General features: G+C 43.5%; 1 protein-coding gene across 1 annotated transcript in view; it reads left to right on the top strand.

Annotated features, from left to right (window-relative positions):
* Positions 1-17,082: 17,082 nt before the first annotated feature.
* The window catches only part of LOC124621762 (esterase FE4-like), a 76,755-nt gene continuing 74,397 nt past the window's right edge, over positions 17,083-19,440 (top strand). The window contains exon 1 of the mRNA XM_047147181.1: positions 17,083-17,193. Within this exon, the coding sequence (XP_047003137.1) occupies positions 17,125-17,193 (69 nt within the window). The 5' untranslated portion in view covers positions 17,083-17,124. The remainder of the gene's footprint in view (positions 17,194-19,440) is intronic.

Below are 19,440 nucleotides of genomic sequence, written 5' to 3'. Positions count from 1 at the left end.
AAATTTCGTTTTTCAGTAATGAATAAGACACATGTGCACGTCAAAAAATCTAAACGAAATATCTGTGCGAGAAAAGAAAATGCATCTTTCCGAAACTGTAACAAGGCGTAAAAGTCGGATCAACACAATTCTTGAGACACATAAAGGCGAAGTGCTTCATAAGGTCACGTAATATTTAATTATAAGCGGGAATGCTGAACAAATCTTTCCTGTCATATGTAGACGTATATTTCTTCTTTTCTTTCTGCGAGTTTTCTACATGACGTGACGTCTCGCATCAAAGTTTCCTTCTTCTATCTTGTCAGTCCTCTTCTTGCGTAGTTATATTCTTGGTTGCACGCCTGTCTTCATCGTTCCAATGTAGCAGAGGTCTTTCTTTTTTTATGTGTCATGGAGGTCACCAGTGCCATATTTTAAAAGATCTTATTTCCTCTGCCATCTTCTAAGACGTCCGTACCATGTTAGATACAATATCCGTAGAAACTCCCACCTTTTCTCATAGCACTTCTTGTCACCTCACAATTCCGTCACCAAAACTCCGTTTCTATTGCCTTTAATTTATTCTTGTTGATCCTGGAGACTTCCTACACTTCAGCACCACACAGAGCAATGATCTCAACTATAGTTTTGTATATCCTCCTTTTCAAACTTTTTGGCATATTTTTAAGTCAAATAATGGAGCGTAGTTACTTAATTGCCACCTTCCCTTTCCTATTCTTTGTTTTATTTTCTCGTGTTTCCTCCCTTGTCCGAAATGATTGTTCCTAAATATTTATACGATCGCTTACATTTTACTATGGATCCATCATCCATCACAAGATACAACAAATACAACAAATGTATTCGCAGTTGCGAACATGGACTACCATCAGCTGTGTAATGGAATGACGACAATGACGGTTTGTGCCCGACCGGAACTCGAGCCCGGGTTTCCGTCTTATCGCGAGCGGTCGCCTCACCATTAGGCTATCCGAAAACGACACACGGCCAAACCCCAACTTCCAAATGTCGTCAAACCTGTGTCTACATCCATTATGTATACTCCCGTGACGGAGATACATTTTATTTGAAAGCCGCTTACCCGATGTCGACGAATAAATATGATATTGCAGTGCCTGTATTATTCTGAATTGCGATCTAGTGTTCCTTCGGGCAGGCATCGTAATTCGAAATAATACAGGTACTGCAATATCGTATAACAAGATCCCTTCCTATACCTCCGACAATCAGCTTTTGTGAAGTGTATTTTCATAGCTCATTACTCATATTATACTTTAAACTTTCTTGACGTATAACATACATCACCTTCCTCCCAAGTGAAAATGACCTTTAAGTCAGTGAAATGTAGGCAGAAGAGGAAGTTATCAACTATTCTACTTCCTGTGTTTCTGCACTTCCTTTTATAGTTTTTCGGTGCTTCGTTCAAAAACATTGAGGGTGGGCGCTAAGCAGCATCCCCCTCTCAATCTTTTGCTAACCTTAAATTTCGCTAATACTAACTTTCCAACTTTAAGACAACATGTGTTATCGGAGTACAGTTTTCTAAAGGCTTGTGCGTAAAACTGAATGTCCCAGTTCTTCATTGCTTCCCACTTCCTAGAAAGCGATACACTGTCATAGGCCATAAGTAAGTCTATAAAAACCATGTGTGGCTCCAAGTTATGTGCCTTTCTCTCGCCAGCACCTGTCTACTGCTGCAGATGTTATCAACACAAAACCTGCCTACCTGGAACCCACTACGTTCTTCCACTTCCTCAGTTTCTCTCTAAATTTTAGCTTTGAGGATCTTACCACATAGTCTTGATATAGAACCATGACATCTCCATAACGAGTGTAGCCATCCTTGCTTTCCTTTCTACACTACTGGCCATTAAAATTGCTACACAACGAAGATATGCAATTGATTAGCGTTTCAGACCATTCACACGAGGTTGGCGCCGGTGGCGACACCTACAACGTGCTGACATGAGCAGAGTTTCCAACCAATTCCTCATACACAAACAGCAGTTGACCGGCGTTGCCTGGTGAAACGTTGTTGTGATGCCTCGTGTAAGGAGGAGAAATGTGTACCATCACGTTTCCGACTTTGATAAAGGTCGGATTGTAGCCTATCGCGATTGCGGTTTATCGTATCGCGACATTGCTGCTCGCGTTGGTCGAGATCCAATGACTGTTAGCAGACTATGGAATCGGTGGATTCAGGTGGGTAATACGGAAAGCCGTGCTGGATCTCAACGGCCTCGTATCACTAGCAGTCGAGATGACAGGCATCTTATCCGCATGGCTGTAACGGATCGTGCAGCCACGTCTCGATTCCTGAGTCAACAGATGGGGACGTTTGCAAGACAACAACCATCAGCACGAACAGTTCGACAAGAGACCATGGCTGCGGTTACCCTTGACGCGGCATCACAGACAGGAGCGCCTGCGATGGTGTACTGAACGACGAACCTGGCTGCACGAATGGCAAAACGTCATTTTTTCGGATGAATCCATGTTCTGTATACAGCATCATGATGGTCGCATCAGTGTTTGGCGACATTGCGGTGAACGCACATTGGAAGTGTGTATTCGTCATCGCCATACAGGCGTGTCACCCGGCGTGATGGTATGGGGTGCCATTGGTTACACGTCCCGGTCACCACTTGTTCGCATTAACGGCACTTTGAACAGTGGACGTTACATTTCAGATGTGTTACGACCCGTTGGTCTACCCTTCATTCGATCCCTGCGATACCCTACATTTCAGCAGGATAATGCACGACCGCATGTTACAGGTTCTGTACGGGCCTTTCTGGATACAGAAAATGTTCGACTGCTGCCCTGGCCAGCACATTCTCCAGATCTCTTACCAAATGAAGACGTCGTGTAAATTGTGGCCGAGCAACTGGCTCGTCACAATACGCCAGTCACTACTCTTGGTCAACTGTGGTATCGTGTTGAAGCTGCATGGGCAGCTGTAACTGTACACCCCCTCCAAGCTCTGTTTGACTCAATGCCCAGGCGTATCAAGGCCGTTATTGCGGCCAGAGGTGGTTGTTCTGGGTACTGATTTCTCAGAACCTATGCACCCAAATTGCATGAAAATGTAATCACATGCCAGTTCTAGTATACTATATTTGTCCAATGAATACCCGTTTATCATCTGCATTTCTTCTTGGTGTAGCAATTTTAATGGCCAGTAGTGTAAATATGTTTGTGGTGTACCTTTCTTTGAACTTGAAATGGATAGCCCCTCCACTAAGGTAAAGATTAAATAGCTTCGAGAGATGTTCAAGTACTATGTTAGGTTAGACCTTCAACAACACCATATAAACAGCTACGGGTCGTGGTGTTTCGCCATGTTTGAATCGTTTAACTGTCTCCTGTACCTCCACTGTTTTTATCCGCATACTTCTTGAAATTTGGCTCAACCTTGTCTAAACTGTTGCTCATAGTACGTCTTCCTTCCCTCTAGGCTTACCAGCTGTTTATACTGTTGTGGACTGGCAAGACAGCTAATCCACTAGGACGGGAGGCCGAAGGGCACGCGTTTAAGCTCACGCAGGATGGCGTGAGGTCTGTAACAGGACAAGGTCTTTATAGTAGCAAAAATAGTACGTAGCTTCTGGAATACTTAACTTTAATCCATAATTGGTGAACATCGGTCTGACGGTACATGCATCACAAGATAAACAGTAATTGATAATGGCGCCTTGCTAGGTCGTCGCAAATGACGTAGCTGAAGGCTATGCTAACTATCGTCTCGGCAAATGAGAGCGTAATTTGTCAGTGAACCATCGCTAGCAAAGTCGGCTGTACAACTGGGGCGAGTGCTAGGAAGTCTCTCTAGACCTGCCGTGTGGCGGCGCTCGGTCTGCAATCACTGATAGTGGCGACACGCGGGTCCGACGTATACTACCAGACCGCGGCCGATTTAAAGGCTACCACCTAGCAAGTGTGGTGTCTGGCGGTGACACCACATATACTACATCTGTCATTTATTATCAGCTGTTTTACCATATCCCATACTTCTTTGGACTTTGAATTTCCTTTGTAGCTATTAATTTCTTCAGTTTTAAGTTCCCACACAGCATTTTTTTTACTCTAATTACTATTTTATTTGCCTTTCCCCTCACACACCTGTTTCTTTCATCAGTCTTGCTGCTCTTAAGCTACATGTTAGTCCTCCTTATTCTCCTTCACCTCTACTACAATATTATTATTTCACCAAACACTTTAAAAGTTGCCAGACGTCTTCTCAGCTACCCCGAACTTTCATAGGCCGCTTCATATATAGCTCTCACAATTGCTTTATGCACTGCTTACACTGTCGTATCATCAGTCTGATGTAGCTTGCTCTCAGTCTAAGCTTGTATAAGAAGGTAATTGAAGGAGACTGCAGTAAACTTATATTATGGTTGGTCCAGTATGTCTCCACTCTCATTATAATATTGTTTTGGCACCTATTAGCTTTCTGAAAGGGGAACCAAAGTGCACATAGAAGCAGGAAATGGCCAGATCCGCTTTCTTCTCCCCGGTAGACTTCGCAGTCCTAGATTAGATTTCCCTTCCGTATTTACTTACAAAATACTTGTTTTTATATACTGTAGATGTCTTCACTCTAGCAGTTCCCGTTTTCCCGATGCGCAAACGCATACCATCAGTTGAGTTGAACAGGTAGCAGCACGCCTTCCCCCTGAAGCAGCAGGAGTAGTACGTTGCAAAACCTATAGTGCTCTCACGCAAACAAAACCTATGAAATCAAACAACTCTATCAGGTTAATGCAGCAAGAGAAGATCCTACCATTGCGGTCTTATCAAACGACAAGGACAACGGAACTGTGGTCCTACCTCACTAGAATTGTTGTTGATGTTGTGGTCTTCAGTCCTGAGACTGGTTTGATGCAGCTCTCCAAGCTACTCTATCCTGTGCAAGCTTCTTCTTCTCCCAGTACCTACTGCAACCTACATCCTCCTGAATCCGCTTAGTGTATTCATCTCTTGGTCTCCCTCTACGATTTTTACCCTCCATGCTCCCCTACAATGCTAAATTTGTGATCCCTTGATGCCTCAAAACATGTCCTACCAACCGATCCCTTCTTCTAGTCAAGTTGTGCCACAAACGTCTCTTCTCCCCAATCCTATTCAATACCTCCTCATTAGTTACGTGATCTACCCACCTTATCTTCAGCATTCTTCTGTAGCACCACATTTCGAAAGCTTCTATTCTCTTCTTGTCCAAACTGGTTATCGTCCATGTTTCACTTCCATACATGGCTACACTCCATTCAAATACTTTCAGAAACGACTTCCTGACACTTAAATCTATACTCGATGTTAACAAATTTCTCTTCTTCAGAAACTATTTCCTTCCCATTGCCAGTCTACATTTTATATCCTCTCTACTTCGACCATCATCAGTTATTTTACTCCCTAAATAGCAAAACTCCTTTACTACTTTAACTGTCTCATTTCCTAATCTAATCCCCTCAGCATCACCCGATTTAATTTGACTACATTCCATTATCCTCGTTTTGCTTTTGTTGATGTTCATCTTATATCCTCCTTTCAAGACACTGTCCATTCCGTTCAACTGCTCTTCCAAGTCCTTTGCTGTCTCCGACAGAATTACAATGTCATCGGCCAACCTCAAAGTTTTTACTTCTTCTCCATGAATTGTAATACCTACTCCGAATTTTTCTTTTGTTTCCTTTACTGCTTGCTCAATATACAGATTGAATAACATCGGGGAGAGGCTACAACCCTGTCTCACTCCTTTCCCAACCACTGCTTCCCTTTCATGCCCCTCGGCTCTTATAACTGCCATCTGGTTTCTGTACAAATTGTAAATAGCCTTTCGCTCCCTGTATTTTCCCCCTGCTACCTTCAGAATTTGAAGGAGAGTATTCCAGTCAACATTGTCAAAAGCTTTCTCTAAGTCTACAAATGCTAAAAACGTAGGTTTGCCTTTTCTTAATCTTTCTTCTAAGATACGTCGTAAGGTTAGTATTGCCTCACGTGTTCCAACATTTCGACGGAATCCAAACTGATCTTCCCCGAGGTTCGCTTCTACCAGTTTTTCCATTTGTCTGCAAAGAATTCGAGTTAGTATTTTGCAGCTGTGACTTATTAAACTGATAGTTCGGTAATTTTCACATCTGTCAACACCTGCTTTCTTTGGGATTGGAATTATTATATTCTTCTTGAAGTCTGTGGGTATTTCGCCTGTCTCATACATCTTGCTCACCAGATGGTAGAGTTTTGTCATGACTGGCTCTCCCAAGGCCATCAGTAGTTCTAATGGAATGTTGTCTACTCCCGGGGCCTTGTTTCGACTCAGGTCTTTCAGTGCTCTGTCAAACTCTTCACGCAGTATCTTATCTCCCATTTCATCTTCATCTACATCCTCTTCCATTTCCATAATATTGTCCTCAAGTACATCGCCCTTGTATAAACCCTCTATATACTCCTTCCACCTTTCTGCCTTCCCTTCTTTGCTTAGAACTGGGTTGCCATCTGAGCTCTTGATATTCATACAAGTGGTTCTCTTCTTTCCAAAGGTCTCTTTAATTTTCCTGTAGGCAGTATCTATCTTACCGTTAGTGAGACAAGCCTCTACATCCTTACATTTGTCCTCTAGCCACCCCTGCTTTGCCATTTTGCACTTCCTGTCGATCTCATTTTTGAGACGTTTGTATTCCTTTTTGCCTGCTTCATTTACTGCATTTTTATATTTTCTCCTTTCATCAATTAAATTCAATATTTCTTCTGTTACCCAAGGATTTCTATTAGCCCTCGTCTTTTTACCTACTTGATCCTCTGCTGCCTTCACTACTTCATCCCTCAGAGCTACCCATTCTTCTTCTACTGTATTTCTTTCCCCCATTCCTGTCAATTGTTCCCTTATGCTCTCCCTGAATCTCTCTACAACCTCTCGTTCTTTCAGTTTATCCAGGTCCCATCTCCTTAAATCCCCACCTTTTTGCAGTTTCTTCAGTTTCAATCTGCAGTTCATAACCAATAGATGGTGGTCAGAATCCACGTCTGCCCCTGTAAATGTCTTACAATTTAAAACCTGGTTCCTAAATCTCTGTCTTACCATTATATAATCTATCTGATACCTTTTAGTATCTCCAGGATTCTTCCAGGTATACAACCTTCTTTTATGATTCTTCAACCAAGTGTTAGCTATGATTAAGTTATGCCCTGTGCAAAATTCTACAAGGCGGCTTCCTCTTTTATTTTTTCCCCCCAATCCATATTCACCTACTATGTTTCCTTCTCTCCCTTTTCCTACTGACGATTACCAGTCACCCATGACTACTAAATTTTCGTCTCCCTTCACTACCTGAATAATTTCTTTTATCTCGTCATACATTTCATCAATTTCTTCATCATCATCACCAGAATTATATAGAGAAAATGCGGGGCCTTGTATAAGACAGTGCACATCGGAAGATCGACACTGACCCTATCAAATGAGTGGAGAGGAAGGCCACGGTGCTTCTCAAAGAATCCGGCTTGCCAGACGAAGTTATTAAGAAGCTAAGACAGAGAGAATTAGATCCACCAACACTTTATGGACTGTGTGATATACCCTAACTTATTAAAAAAAATAATTCGTGATGAATAAACGGCGAAAAAATGTTGCACTCTAATTTCCCTAAACTTGATGAAAAATATATTTACATTTCGTACGAAATTCATATAAGCTGGATATATATACAACACTGTTAAGATAATTATGTCCATTTGATTTTATAGTACACGTAATGTTAGTCGAAAGTCTCACGGTAATTACTATTTGTTTAAAGGTGTGGCTAGCTTTATAAGAATGTGACGATGACTATTCTCTTAAACAGCAGATTAAACAGGAAAACATGAGATATCTTATTTTCAGGGTAAATGTGGTTACTGCATGTACAGCTGCTGATCATCTAGAAGACGGTTATAAGTAGCTGGAAATGGTAAAAGAAAACGAGCTGCGTCGTTGTTTCACATACTCGGCTGGCTGCGTCCTGGTGTACCTGAAATAATTTAAATTCTGACCATATGTGCTCGCATTGCTTGCACATTTGACTTATCTTGATTAATGAAGCCAGTTTTTAGCGAATATGTGGGCGTCGTGTCCAGCTTTGGGTGAATTTAGAGAATGTTGCAGCAATGGCGGCCAACAATTAACGTACATCAGCTACACTGAAAATGGCAATAGCTCTGAGGAAAGGTGTTTTACACATACAGGAACACTGAATAAAATCCATTATTTTATGTTAACGAGCAATAATTATATTCCGAGATAAGAAACAGAAATTGTCACATCACAGATCTTTCCATTCACTTAATAAAATGTTAGCATACATGATTGCGTCTTGTTCTTCCCAGGACTCGAACAGAAGTAAGTTTTAATAGCATCACAGTCTTTGCGCAATTAGTGTTAACAACGAACATTGTGTTTTCTTTGATGTTGTTTCAGCGTAGATACGACTATTATCTTACTTTATTCGATTTTGTGCGTTTGTCACTTCGTATCTTTTCACAAACAAGAAAATATTTATTTAGCACTTTTTCCATTTCCAGGCGACAATACAACTGCTGAAGTTTCTCAAGGATGGGGTTCCTTTACGTCCCACTGTCAGCAACATTGGTGCACCGACACACTAACTTGCAAAGTACCTAAAGTATTTGCTTAGCCATTACGTGGGGAAGCGCTCACATCACATCTGTAGCTTGTGGATTTTATTGGACGCCTTTACAATTTCAAGCTTAAGTGTCCCGACATCCTTGTGAGTTTCGATGTTGTTTCTCTTTTTACCAGAATACCTTTACAGTTATACTTACAATTTATTGGCCAGAAATTTGACACAGAGACGACAAACCTTTTTAGGCACGTCTTGACGTCAACATACTTTCTTTTCGACTGTACCTACTACGAGCAGGTGGAAGTAGTAGCCATGAGGAGTCCGCTTTCACCAGTTAACGCCAACACGTACTTGGGATGTTTCGAGGAGGAAGCCCTGGAATCAGCACAGTGAAAATACACCTCTTTCTTCCGGTATGTATATCACACTTTGGTCATAGGGTCACAGGGAAGAGACAAGTTGAATGAGTTCCTTACATACCTCAATTCCATACGCCAGATCACCAGATCCACAGTGCAAGTAGAGGTAGATGAAGTACTCCTCTTTCTGGACTTCCTGGTTAGAAGAAGAGCACTTTGACCACAGCGTGTACCGGAAGAAGCCGTACACCGACCTATACTTACGTGCTGACAGCTGCTACTACATGGCTCAAATCCAAGAATGACAGGCACTTTGCAACTAACTTCTAGCATCCGTATTCCGCACCTGTTCATGAATGTACCACACACCCTCAAACACTAAGAACGGCTAAACATCCCCTGAAATAGAGGTCCAACATTCATTAAGGAGAACTTTGGCTTGCTGTTGCGTCTCTATTAACACGTCCTACCTTTTCCCCATCCCTGAACACCCTAGACTCTTTCCCACAGAACATTAGTCCGTCCGTCCCCCCGAGCTAGACTTCTGACATTATCAGCGATGTTTACCCCACGTGTCAGCCATAGCTCACCCTACTCCTTGTAGCATAAATGAAGCCACGACCAATCCTAGCTGCCATGTTGCAATACTATCCGCCACCCAACAAATACGAGTACATTAAATCATCCCCAGAAATACATCCGACATATACAAAATTTTCCGCAACCCTACAACATTATCTAAACCTCTGTCCGCCCCCGGTAGCTGCGAAGTCAGAGCGACAGAATTTCAGTCCTAAGAGATCGGGTTCCATTACTAGCTGGGTCGGAGATTTTCTCCGCTCAGGGACTGGGTGTTGTGTTGTCCTATGTTGTGTTGTCCTAATCATCATCATTTCATCCCCATCGACGAGCAAGTCGCCGAAGTGGTGTCAAATCGAAACACTTGCACCCGGCGAACGGTCTACCCGACGGGAGGCCCTAGTCACATGACATTTACATTTACATCTAAACCTCTCACCCAGTATTCCACAATAATCATCTCCACGAAACAGAAACAAAGATCTCTAACATCATGCCATGAATTCACCATTAGTTTACCCCAGTAAGTATTTATAAATTACTTTCATTTTCGTTAAGTACAGGGTTCATAGCGGGAACTTGACCACAGTTAGCCCCACGACCTCCAGGACAGATGTAAATGAATAAATAAATTTAAAAAAACGCGCTTTCGTGACGAGACTGGATTTGTTCTCATGTGCTGCCACATAGTAAACAGTTAATATCAACGATCATAACGCGAACCAGCACTCCTGTTGTGATTCAGCCATTGGAAACATACAAGGAAATATACCTGTATTGTCTGCAGCGATAGAGTGTGGGCCAGTTTCATGAGACACATAGTGCTTGCATTGCGTTCTTCACAAAGCACCAAATGCCGTACATAGAACGTAATACCGTTTTATACCTTTTTTAAACTGTTTGATTCTACACACATTGCAGTATAGTTAAATCTCGATAATCTGTTTAAAGCAGCGGAGTCAAAAGTTATCGGGAGAAACGAAGAACAGTATCTACATACTTTGCGTTGTAGAGCACTCATATATCTCTGTAGTATTAGCCACTTAAATTTTGTCTCGGCGTGCCTTCTCAAATGCCATTGCTTCAGAAAATCCTCTTGAAAAGATCGAAGCTTCGGCGGTGATTAATTTAGCCTTGAAATAAATCGTCTCTAGATTCACTATCAGTTGATAGGGAGCAATACCCCAGAGCAGGTCAGAGTGCGCCGTAGCAGCGTGGGTAAGCTACTAGTTCAGTAGCGAAAGGGCTTCACGTTAGCCACAGCTCGTCAACGCTATTTTAATACGCCAATGAGTACAGCGTTTTAGCTCGCGAGGCATAGTCATAAAGTCTCATGCACGTGCATGTCTGCTACCCTGGAACACATTGAAATCCTCGCGCCACGCTACTGTCGCACGTCGCGAGAGGAGGCTCAAAAATGGTTCAAATGGCTCTGAGCACTATGGGACTTAACTTCTGAGGTCATCAGTCCCCTAGAACTTAGAACTACTTATGAAAAGAAATGTCGTGTGACGAGGGCCTCCCGTCGGGTAGACCGTTCGCCTGGTGCAAGTCTTTCGATTTGACGCCACTTCGGCGACTTGCGCTTCGATGGGAATGAAATGATGATGATTAGGACGACGCAACACCCAGTCCCTGAGCGGAGCAAATCTCCGACCCAGCCGGGAATCGAACCCAGGCCCTTTGGATTGACAGTCTGTCGCGCTGACCACTCAGCTACCGGGGGCGGACAGAACTACTTAAACCCAACTAACCTAAGGACATCACACACATCCATGCCCGAGGCAGGATTCGAACCTGCGACCGTAGCGGTTGCGCAGTTCCAGACTGTAGCGCCTAGAACCGCTCGGCCACTCCCGCCGGCTCGCTAGAGGAGGCAAAACGCGGTGTCTCAGCCCGTTGATACAGTAGTCATGGCATGATTCGTTCTCAGCACCAACGGAAATACGCTAACGGCTATTACACTGAAGCGCCAAAGAAACTGATACAACCACGCTATTCAAATACAGAGGTATGTAAACAGGGAGAATACAGCGCTGTAGTTGGCAACGCTTATATAAGCCAACAAGTGTCTACTGCAGTTGTTAGAACGGTTACTGCCGCTACAATGTCAGGTTATCAAGATTTAAGTGAGTTTGAACGTGGTGTTATAGTCGGCGCACGAGCGATGGGACAAAGCATCCCCGAGGTAGCGATGAAATGGGGCTTTTGCTGTACGACCATTTAACGAGTGTACCGTAAATATCAGGAACGAGGTAAAATATCTTATCTCCGACGTCGCTGCGGCCGGAAAATATCCTGCAAGAACGGACCAACAACGGCTGAAGAGAATCGTTCAACGCGACAGAAGTGCAACCCATCCGCAAATTGCTGCAGCTTTCAGTGCTGGGCCACCAACAAGTGTCAGCGTGGGATCCACTCAACGAAACATCACCGATATGGGCTTTCGGAGCCGAATGCCCACTCGTGTACCCTTGATCACTGCACGACACAAAGCCTTACGCCTTGCCTGGACCTGTCAACACGGACATGGGTCTGTTGACGACTGGAAACATGTTGTGTGGTAGGACGAGTCTCGTTTCAAATTGTATCGAACGGATGGACGTGTCCGGGTATGAAAACAACCTAATGAATCCATGAATCCTGCATGTCAGCAGGGGACTGTTCAAGCCGGTAGAGGCTCTGTAATGGTGTGGGGCGTGTGCAGTTGGAGTGATATGGGATCCCTGATACGTCTAGATACGACTCTGACACTTGACACGAACGTAAGCATCCCGCCTGATCACGTTCACCCATTCATGTCCATTGAGCAGTCCGACGGACTTGAGCAACTCCAGCCGGACAATGCGACACCCCACGGGTCCAGAATTGCTACAGAGTGACTCCAGAGACACTCTTCCTAGTTTAATCAGTTCCAATAGCCACCAGACTCTCGTCATGAACATTATTGAGCACATCTGGGATGCCTTGCGACGCGCTGTTCGGAAGAGATCTCCAGCCCCTCGTACTCTTGCGGATTTATGGACAGCCCTGCAGGGTTCATGGTGTCAGTTCCCTCCAGCACTACTTCAGACGAGTCCATTCACGTCGTGTTGCGACAGTTCTGCGTTTTCATGGGGGCTGTATACGACATTAGGCACATGTACCAGCAGTGTGGAACTCATGGTAGGAATCACTAAGTTTATTCGCAGTAGCAAGCTGTGGCGATTACGTCAGAGTGAACCCAACCAGCTTGAAGATGGCATAAGGTATTGTGCTGCAGTTTCGTTTACGAGTAAAACCAATGTTGTTTACGGCAGTGTGAACTTTTATTAGTGACTAGCCATGAGTTCAGAGTCACGTCGTAATTATCTGTGTATTGTGGGATTTTTTAGAGTAAATTTTTAAATAAATACTAATGGTTTGCTGCGCGATCGCTATACTAACCACAGCAAACAACTAAGTAAGTTAAGATTCGTCTATTTCCTAAACAAGATGAGACGAAACGAAAGTGAATAAATGCTTGTATTCGTGAAGATTTGTTTTGAGTTGAAAATGCTCGTATCTGCTCAATACATTTCACTGGTTCGAGTTATGAAAGGGATTTGAAAAGTAAACTCTTGAATACTGCTTCGAAACGTGAGATGAAGACTGTTGCTGCTCCAGTTCTAGATCTACCATCCTCTGGTGCTAATTTGGGACATAGTCAAGAGACTAGTAATGAGAGAAATATTCAGGCACAGAAACGAAGCTACCATAAAGAAGTAGAAGATACTTTGCAGGTAAATATACTCGTATTATGAACTAATGAAGAAATTACTACTAGACAAAACATGAACCATGAAAACAAACACTGCTGTAAATTCGACAATTAGTGCTTACTCCAACAATTAGAAATTATGGAAAAATAAATAAAAAGACCTTAGGCAAAACAATGCAAATTTGCAGAATCGCCTCTCTCGGTATAGGACTGGGTCACATGAAATTAAAACATGTTCTAAAAGCTGTAGAGGGCTCTTTTTGTGACTTTCAACAACAAGTGGTTGTGAAAGGACAGTGTACTAGCAGGTCATCTGAAGATATTGCAAAGGCAGAGACTTTCCGTTACATATCTTATAATCCTATCTTTTGCCAGAGCCGTATTGAGATACCCTCTTCCTAGTGAAGTTACTACTAAAAAGAAGACAGGCAATTTAGCGTTTCACCAGCTTTTACTGATTTAAGTCTTAGTGTTTTGAAAACTCGAAGATAGTAACAAAATCTGAAAATAAACGTAGTTCGTAGACTTTAAACCTACATCTCACCGACCACAAAAAATAGTCTAATATAAAGCCTAATAACAATAAAAGTAACAACAGTGCCTGGAAAATCTCTATCACATTCATACCAGCGTATGTGCCTGTACACTTATCAGCCAGACCGTTATGACCACCGACCTATTGTCGATAGAAACTCGTCAAGGCGATGTCAGCGTCACCTGCCGAGGAATGATAGACACACGCACAGTGAATGTAGTATCAGTAGGCGTGCTGTCCGTGAGTGGAATGGGGAAGGCGCGCGATCTATCTGAGTTTGACCGAGGGCGGATTTTTATGGTCCGGCACGAGATTTTCGGACGTCGTAGGCTGGGCATCCTGGTTAAACAGTACAGATGGCGTACTGTGACGGAACTTATATCAGAATGTAATGCTGGGCAGACTCCAAGTGTGTCTGAACATACAGTGCAACGAACTAATGATGGGCCTCCACAGCCAGCGACCCATACATGTACCAATATTAACACCGCATCATCGGCAACTACGACTGAAAAGGGCACGTGACCATCGGCACTGGACGTTGGCACAGTGGCAGAGCGTTGCGTGGTCTGATGAATCTCGATACCTTGTTCATCATGCCGACGGGAGGATGCGAATCCGTCGCCTTACAAGGGAACAACTCGTTCACGCGGAGACAAGCTGTCGGGGGCTCCATTATGCTCTGGGGAGCATTCACGTGGGCACCCATGGGTCCAGTGGAGCACGTGCAAACACCGTGACGGCCATGGAGTATCGCATACTGGTTGCAGACCACGTGCACACCTTCACGACGATCATGTTTCCCGACGGCAGTGGCATTTTTCAACAAAATTATGCGCCATGTGACAAGGCCAGGAGTGTGACGGTGTGGTTCGTGGAACACAGTGACGAGTTCCAATTGATGTGTTGCTCCACTCCCTCCAACTCACCAGATCTGAACCCGATCGAAGACACCAGGGATGTGATTGAACATGGCGTCAGAGCTCATCGCCCTCAAAGAATTTACGGGAATTAAGTGACTTAAATGTGCAGATGTGGTGCCAACTACTTCCCGCTGTGTACCAAGGCCTCATTGCTAGTTAGTTAGTTAGTTCCATGCCACGACGCGTCGCCGCTGTTACCCGTGCCACAGGTAGACATACTGGCATTAGGTAGGTGGTCATAACTTCTGACTGATCAGTGTAAGCCTCAATGCAGTGCGGCGGGCGGAGGGTTCACGGTGACTTCACAGCTCACGTCTCGCCTCCGCATGACCCGAACCATGTACTCTAGTATCCATGTTTGCGGCTGTGTCAGACAAATCCTGATGACTTTTATAGCCGTTTGGATCGAGCTCAGACACCTGCAACATTACCACATGATTCTCCAATTTATCAGTGGGCTGCGTCATTCAGTTTGGCATGCTGTGTGTGTAATGTGGCTTAGAGATGTCAGATAGTGCCAGGGTAGCAGACATGTAAAAACTAAAAGTAATTACATAACTCCAATTTTTAGAGGCGGTGATTACGACTTTGTACCATACGAAAACGTTAGTGGAAGCAAAATGGTATCTTACGCAGGGAGATTCGGTTGCCCCTACAGACATTCTTTTACGCAACCCGCAATGATATATTCGACCTTCAAAACCACCCATCAGATTTTCATGTTCTCTCGCTCGCTGTGTGCAAACTATTAGTCAGGAGCTTTTTGTAGAAAATTTAATTTAGTTAAATTTCGAACTGGGATACTTTCTCGCTAGAAGCCGTATTTTTCCAGTTATTCAAGAAAAATGTACAAAAATGACCTTCATAGGCACCCCCACTCTCGTACTCAGTCTCCACAGGTCAGTTTTTCTAGTATGTTGTTCACGACACTGCCTCCTACCACTGTACAAAGATTTGCGGCTCCATGAATTATTGCCCATATTCGACCAGTCTTCACTGACTGGGCCTGTTTCGCCACCGACTTAGTCGAACACCTACAAATTGTAAAACTGACGTTTGTGTAAATTTTACCTATCAGTTTTGTGACTTTTAACAGCATAAAATAAACAATTATATCGTTGTATTCTTCAGGGCTGTGACTGTAAGGGTTAAATTTGGATCGAATTGCTAAAGTAATTACTTTTAGCGTAACATCGAAAAAAGTCGTTTTTCTTTCAATACTATCACAGGCACGTTTAAGTTAATAATAGCCACGAACAATATACTAGGAATCCTTAGGGGGCATCTGAATAACCCTGTATGTTGCAGATTTGCCACCCTCACACTCACAGCGGTATCAGCAGTAGATCGGCCAGCGGAAGTACTCAGCGTCATCACCGCATGTCACATGTCACTGAGTGAGCTCACGTTGATCATCTCATGAGCATATCATTGTTTATTGTTGACAGATCATGCTTTTGGAGGACAGGCAAATGGCGAAAAAATTTGGCAGGATTTTTTGACAAAATTTCTGAAGCTATGTCAGACAAAAATGTCAAACCGTACGACGCGTTGCTAACTTCAAAACAGACATTAGCCTGTACGGTCATTTTGTGATACAAAACTTGTCCTTCACATTCAATCCAGCGAGCCCTTCCTCTTACCTCTCATGACGAGCTAACTACATGGCACATCCAGGAAGACTGTGAAGTAGTGGGAAAGGCGGAACAACTTCCCGGTAGTGTAGTTAATGTCACTAGTTCTTCAATCAGGACACCCACCACTCATTCACCAGTGGAGGAAATGTGTCGTTTCGTGTGGTGAATATGTAGAACCAACTCCGAGACGGTACGATTTGGGCCTTTCTTCAGTCATGGTGATTACTTCTTACTGGTTATTCATTCACTTGAGCGTAATTCAGTAGTTCATATTCCATGTTTAGATGCGTCTTTTTTGCACATTTCTACACGTACAAATCACAGGTCGAGTCCGATTTATATGAAACAGATTCTGTTATGGTCCTCCCAAATGCAAATACAGAGTAAGAGATTTTTTTAAGCTCCTCCAAAACACAAATGTAATGTCTCAGTCACAGCGCCACATCGTTACGTGATGTGATCTCGTATTTTTTTATTAGCAGATTGTGTGGCAATTTCTGAAGATTAGATATTTTTCTGTCTGTTACTTGAAACAAACTATTAGCCAGCAATCACACTTAGTTAATTATAGCAATCTCTATCTGAAGTAGATCACCTGATGCAGTGATTTTCCCACGCATTCGAGTGGCGTGTCGTTTACAGATAAGGCGCTTGAGGTGTCGCGAACCTTCGCAGTATATGTAGTTCCGTCACCTCTCGCCACTCCACTGTCTCTGCAGCTCCTGGCGAAAATGGAGCTCAGCGTGCTACTCCGCTTGGTCGCAGTTCTGCACCTCTCTCTATTAACATTCTCCGTAACTGTAAGTTGGTTAGCGTGTCCTATTTATAATTGTTTTGTTTTCAGAACAGTACATGTTTGATGGGTAGACGTGTACAGCATATGCCTCAACCAATAAAGTGAAATGGAGAAAATTTAATATTTATTAGTATTTAATTGAAACATTAGCGGAGTTGTCACTTTAACTTGTTATTATAACTATAAATCGAACAGAAAAATACTCCAGATGGAGCACAAAAGAGGCGAATATGTTCTTTTTTGAAAAACTTTGACAGACAAGTTGGTAAGCAGCAGCCTCAATCCTCATTCCGACTTCCAATCCAAAAATTGTGACATGCGAACGTATTCTCTCTGTTTTAACACAAGACCTTTCACCCAGTCTCTCTTTGTAACTAAGCCTTCATACTCAGCATCTCCATCTCATAGTCACTGTCTACATGCATCTCTCTCCCACTGTCTCCTTTTTATCTCCCGTTGATTTAGAGTATCTCCAACTGCCACTGTCTCTTGTCACTTACAATGTCTCTTTTTGTCTTTCTCTCCCCTGTGTCTGTCTCCACCATGCATCGTCAGCTCAAAACTGCTAGAGGATTCCCATTTATCCCCCCCCCCCCCATACTAGATCCAAACTGCGCCCTACCCTACACTTTCGTGTTAAAGTTCACAGGCCTGAAAGAGTCCAAACCCCACAAGTCTATGAACGGTCTGCACTAATCTGTATTTTTCATTTAACTGTTTTCTCTCTATTTTGCTCCCACAGCCTCTGTCTCCATCCACTCTCTTTCACTTTTACTGCCACTGTCTTTCACTGCCCGTCACTATCTCCTCTCTTTTTGGCTCCCACTTCTTCATCCATCTCTGTCCCGCTTCACTGTCTCCTCTCTCTTTCTCTCCCACTGTGACTATCTCCTCTTCGATCATCACTGTCTCTCTCCTGCCCTCGTTCGGCACAAAAAGTTTTGATGAGAAAGGCGGAGTGGAGATACAATCAGCTGGTTCCCCACTTTTCTGTCAGAGCCTTTTAAACAGGAACATATTCGCCTTTATTGTGCTCCGACAGCAGCATTTTTGCTGTTTACCCCTCCTTTTCCTTGTAATAGTAGAGTGTGGTGCTTATATAAAAGGACTTATATAGGTCAGTAAAATTTTGACAGCTTATTTCTATATTTCGACGAATTTATGAGCTTTGACACATACAGGATGTTACAGAAAGGTACGGCCAAACTTTCAGGGAACATTCCTCACACACAAAGAAAAGATATTATGTGGACATGTGTCCGGGTACGCTTAATGTCCATGTTAGAGCTCATTTTAGTTTCGTCACTATGTACTGTACTTCCTCGATTCACCGCCAGTTGGCCCAATTGAAGGAAGGTAATGTTGACTTCGGTGCTTGTGTTGACATGCGACTCATTGCTCTACAGTACTAGCATCAAGCACATCATTAAGTAGCATCAACAGGTTAGTGTTCATCACGAACGTGGTTTTGCAGTCAGTGCAATGTTTACAGATGCGGAGTTGGCAGATGCCCATTTGATGTTTGGATTAGCACGGGGCAATAGCCGTGGCGCGGTACGTTTGTATCGAGACAGATTTCCAGAACGAAGGTGTCCCGACAGGAAGACGTTCGAAGCAATTGATCGGCGTCTTAGGGAGCACGGAACATTCCAGCCTATGACTCGCGACTGGGGAAGACCTAGAACGACGAGGACACCTGCAATGGACGAGGCAATTCTTCGTGCAGTTGACGATAACCCTAATGTCAGCGTCAGAGAAGTTGCTGCTGTACAAGGTAACGTTGACCACGTCACTGTATGAAGAGTGCTACGGGAGAACCAGTTGTTTCCGTACCATGTACACCGTGTGCAGGCACAATCAGCAGCTGATTGGCCTCCACGGGTACACTTCTGCGAATGGTTCATCCAACAATGTTTCAATCCTCATTTCAGTTCAAATGTTCTCTTTACGGATGAGGCTTCATTCCAACGTGATCAAATTGTAAATTTTCACAATCAACATGTGTGGGCTGACGAGAATCCGCACGCAATTGAGCAATCACGTCATCAACACAGATTTTCTGTGAACGTTTGGGCAGGCATTGTTGGTGATGTCTTGATTGGCCCCATGTTCTTCCACCTACGCTCAATGGAGCACGTTATCATGATTTCATACGGGATACTCTACCTGTGCTGCTAGAACATGTGCCTTTACAAGTACGACACAACATGTGGTTCAAGCATGATGGAGCTCCTGCACATTTCAGTCGAAG

This window comes from Schistocerca americana, chromosome 1 (genome assembly GCF_021461395.2).
Source record: "Schistocerca americana isolate TAMUIC-IGC-003095 chromosome 1, iqSchAmer2.1, whole genome shotgun sequence".
Taxonomy (NCBI): domain Eukaryota; kingdom Metazoa; phylum Arthropoda; class Insecta; order Orthoptera; family Acrididae; genus Schistocerca; species Schistocerca americana.
This window is presented reverse-complemented; position numbering and strand designations above follow the sequence as displayed.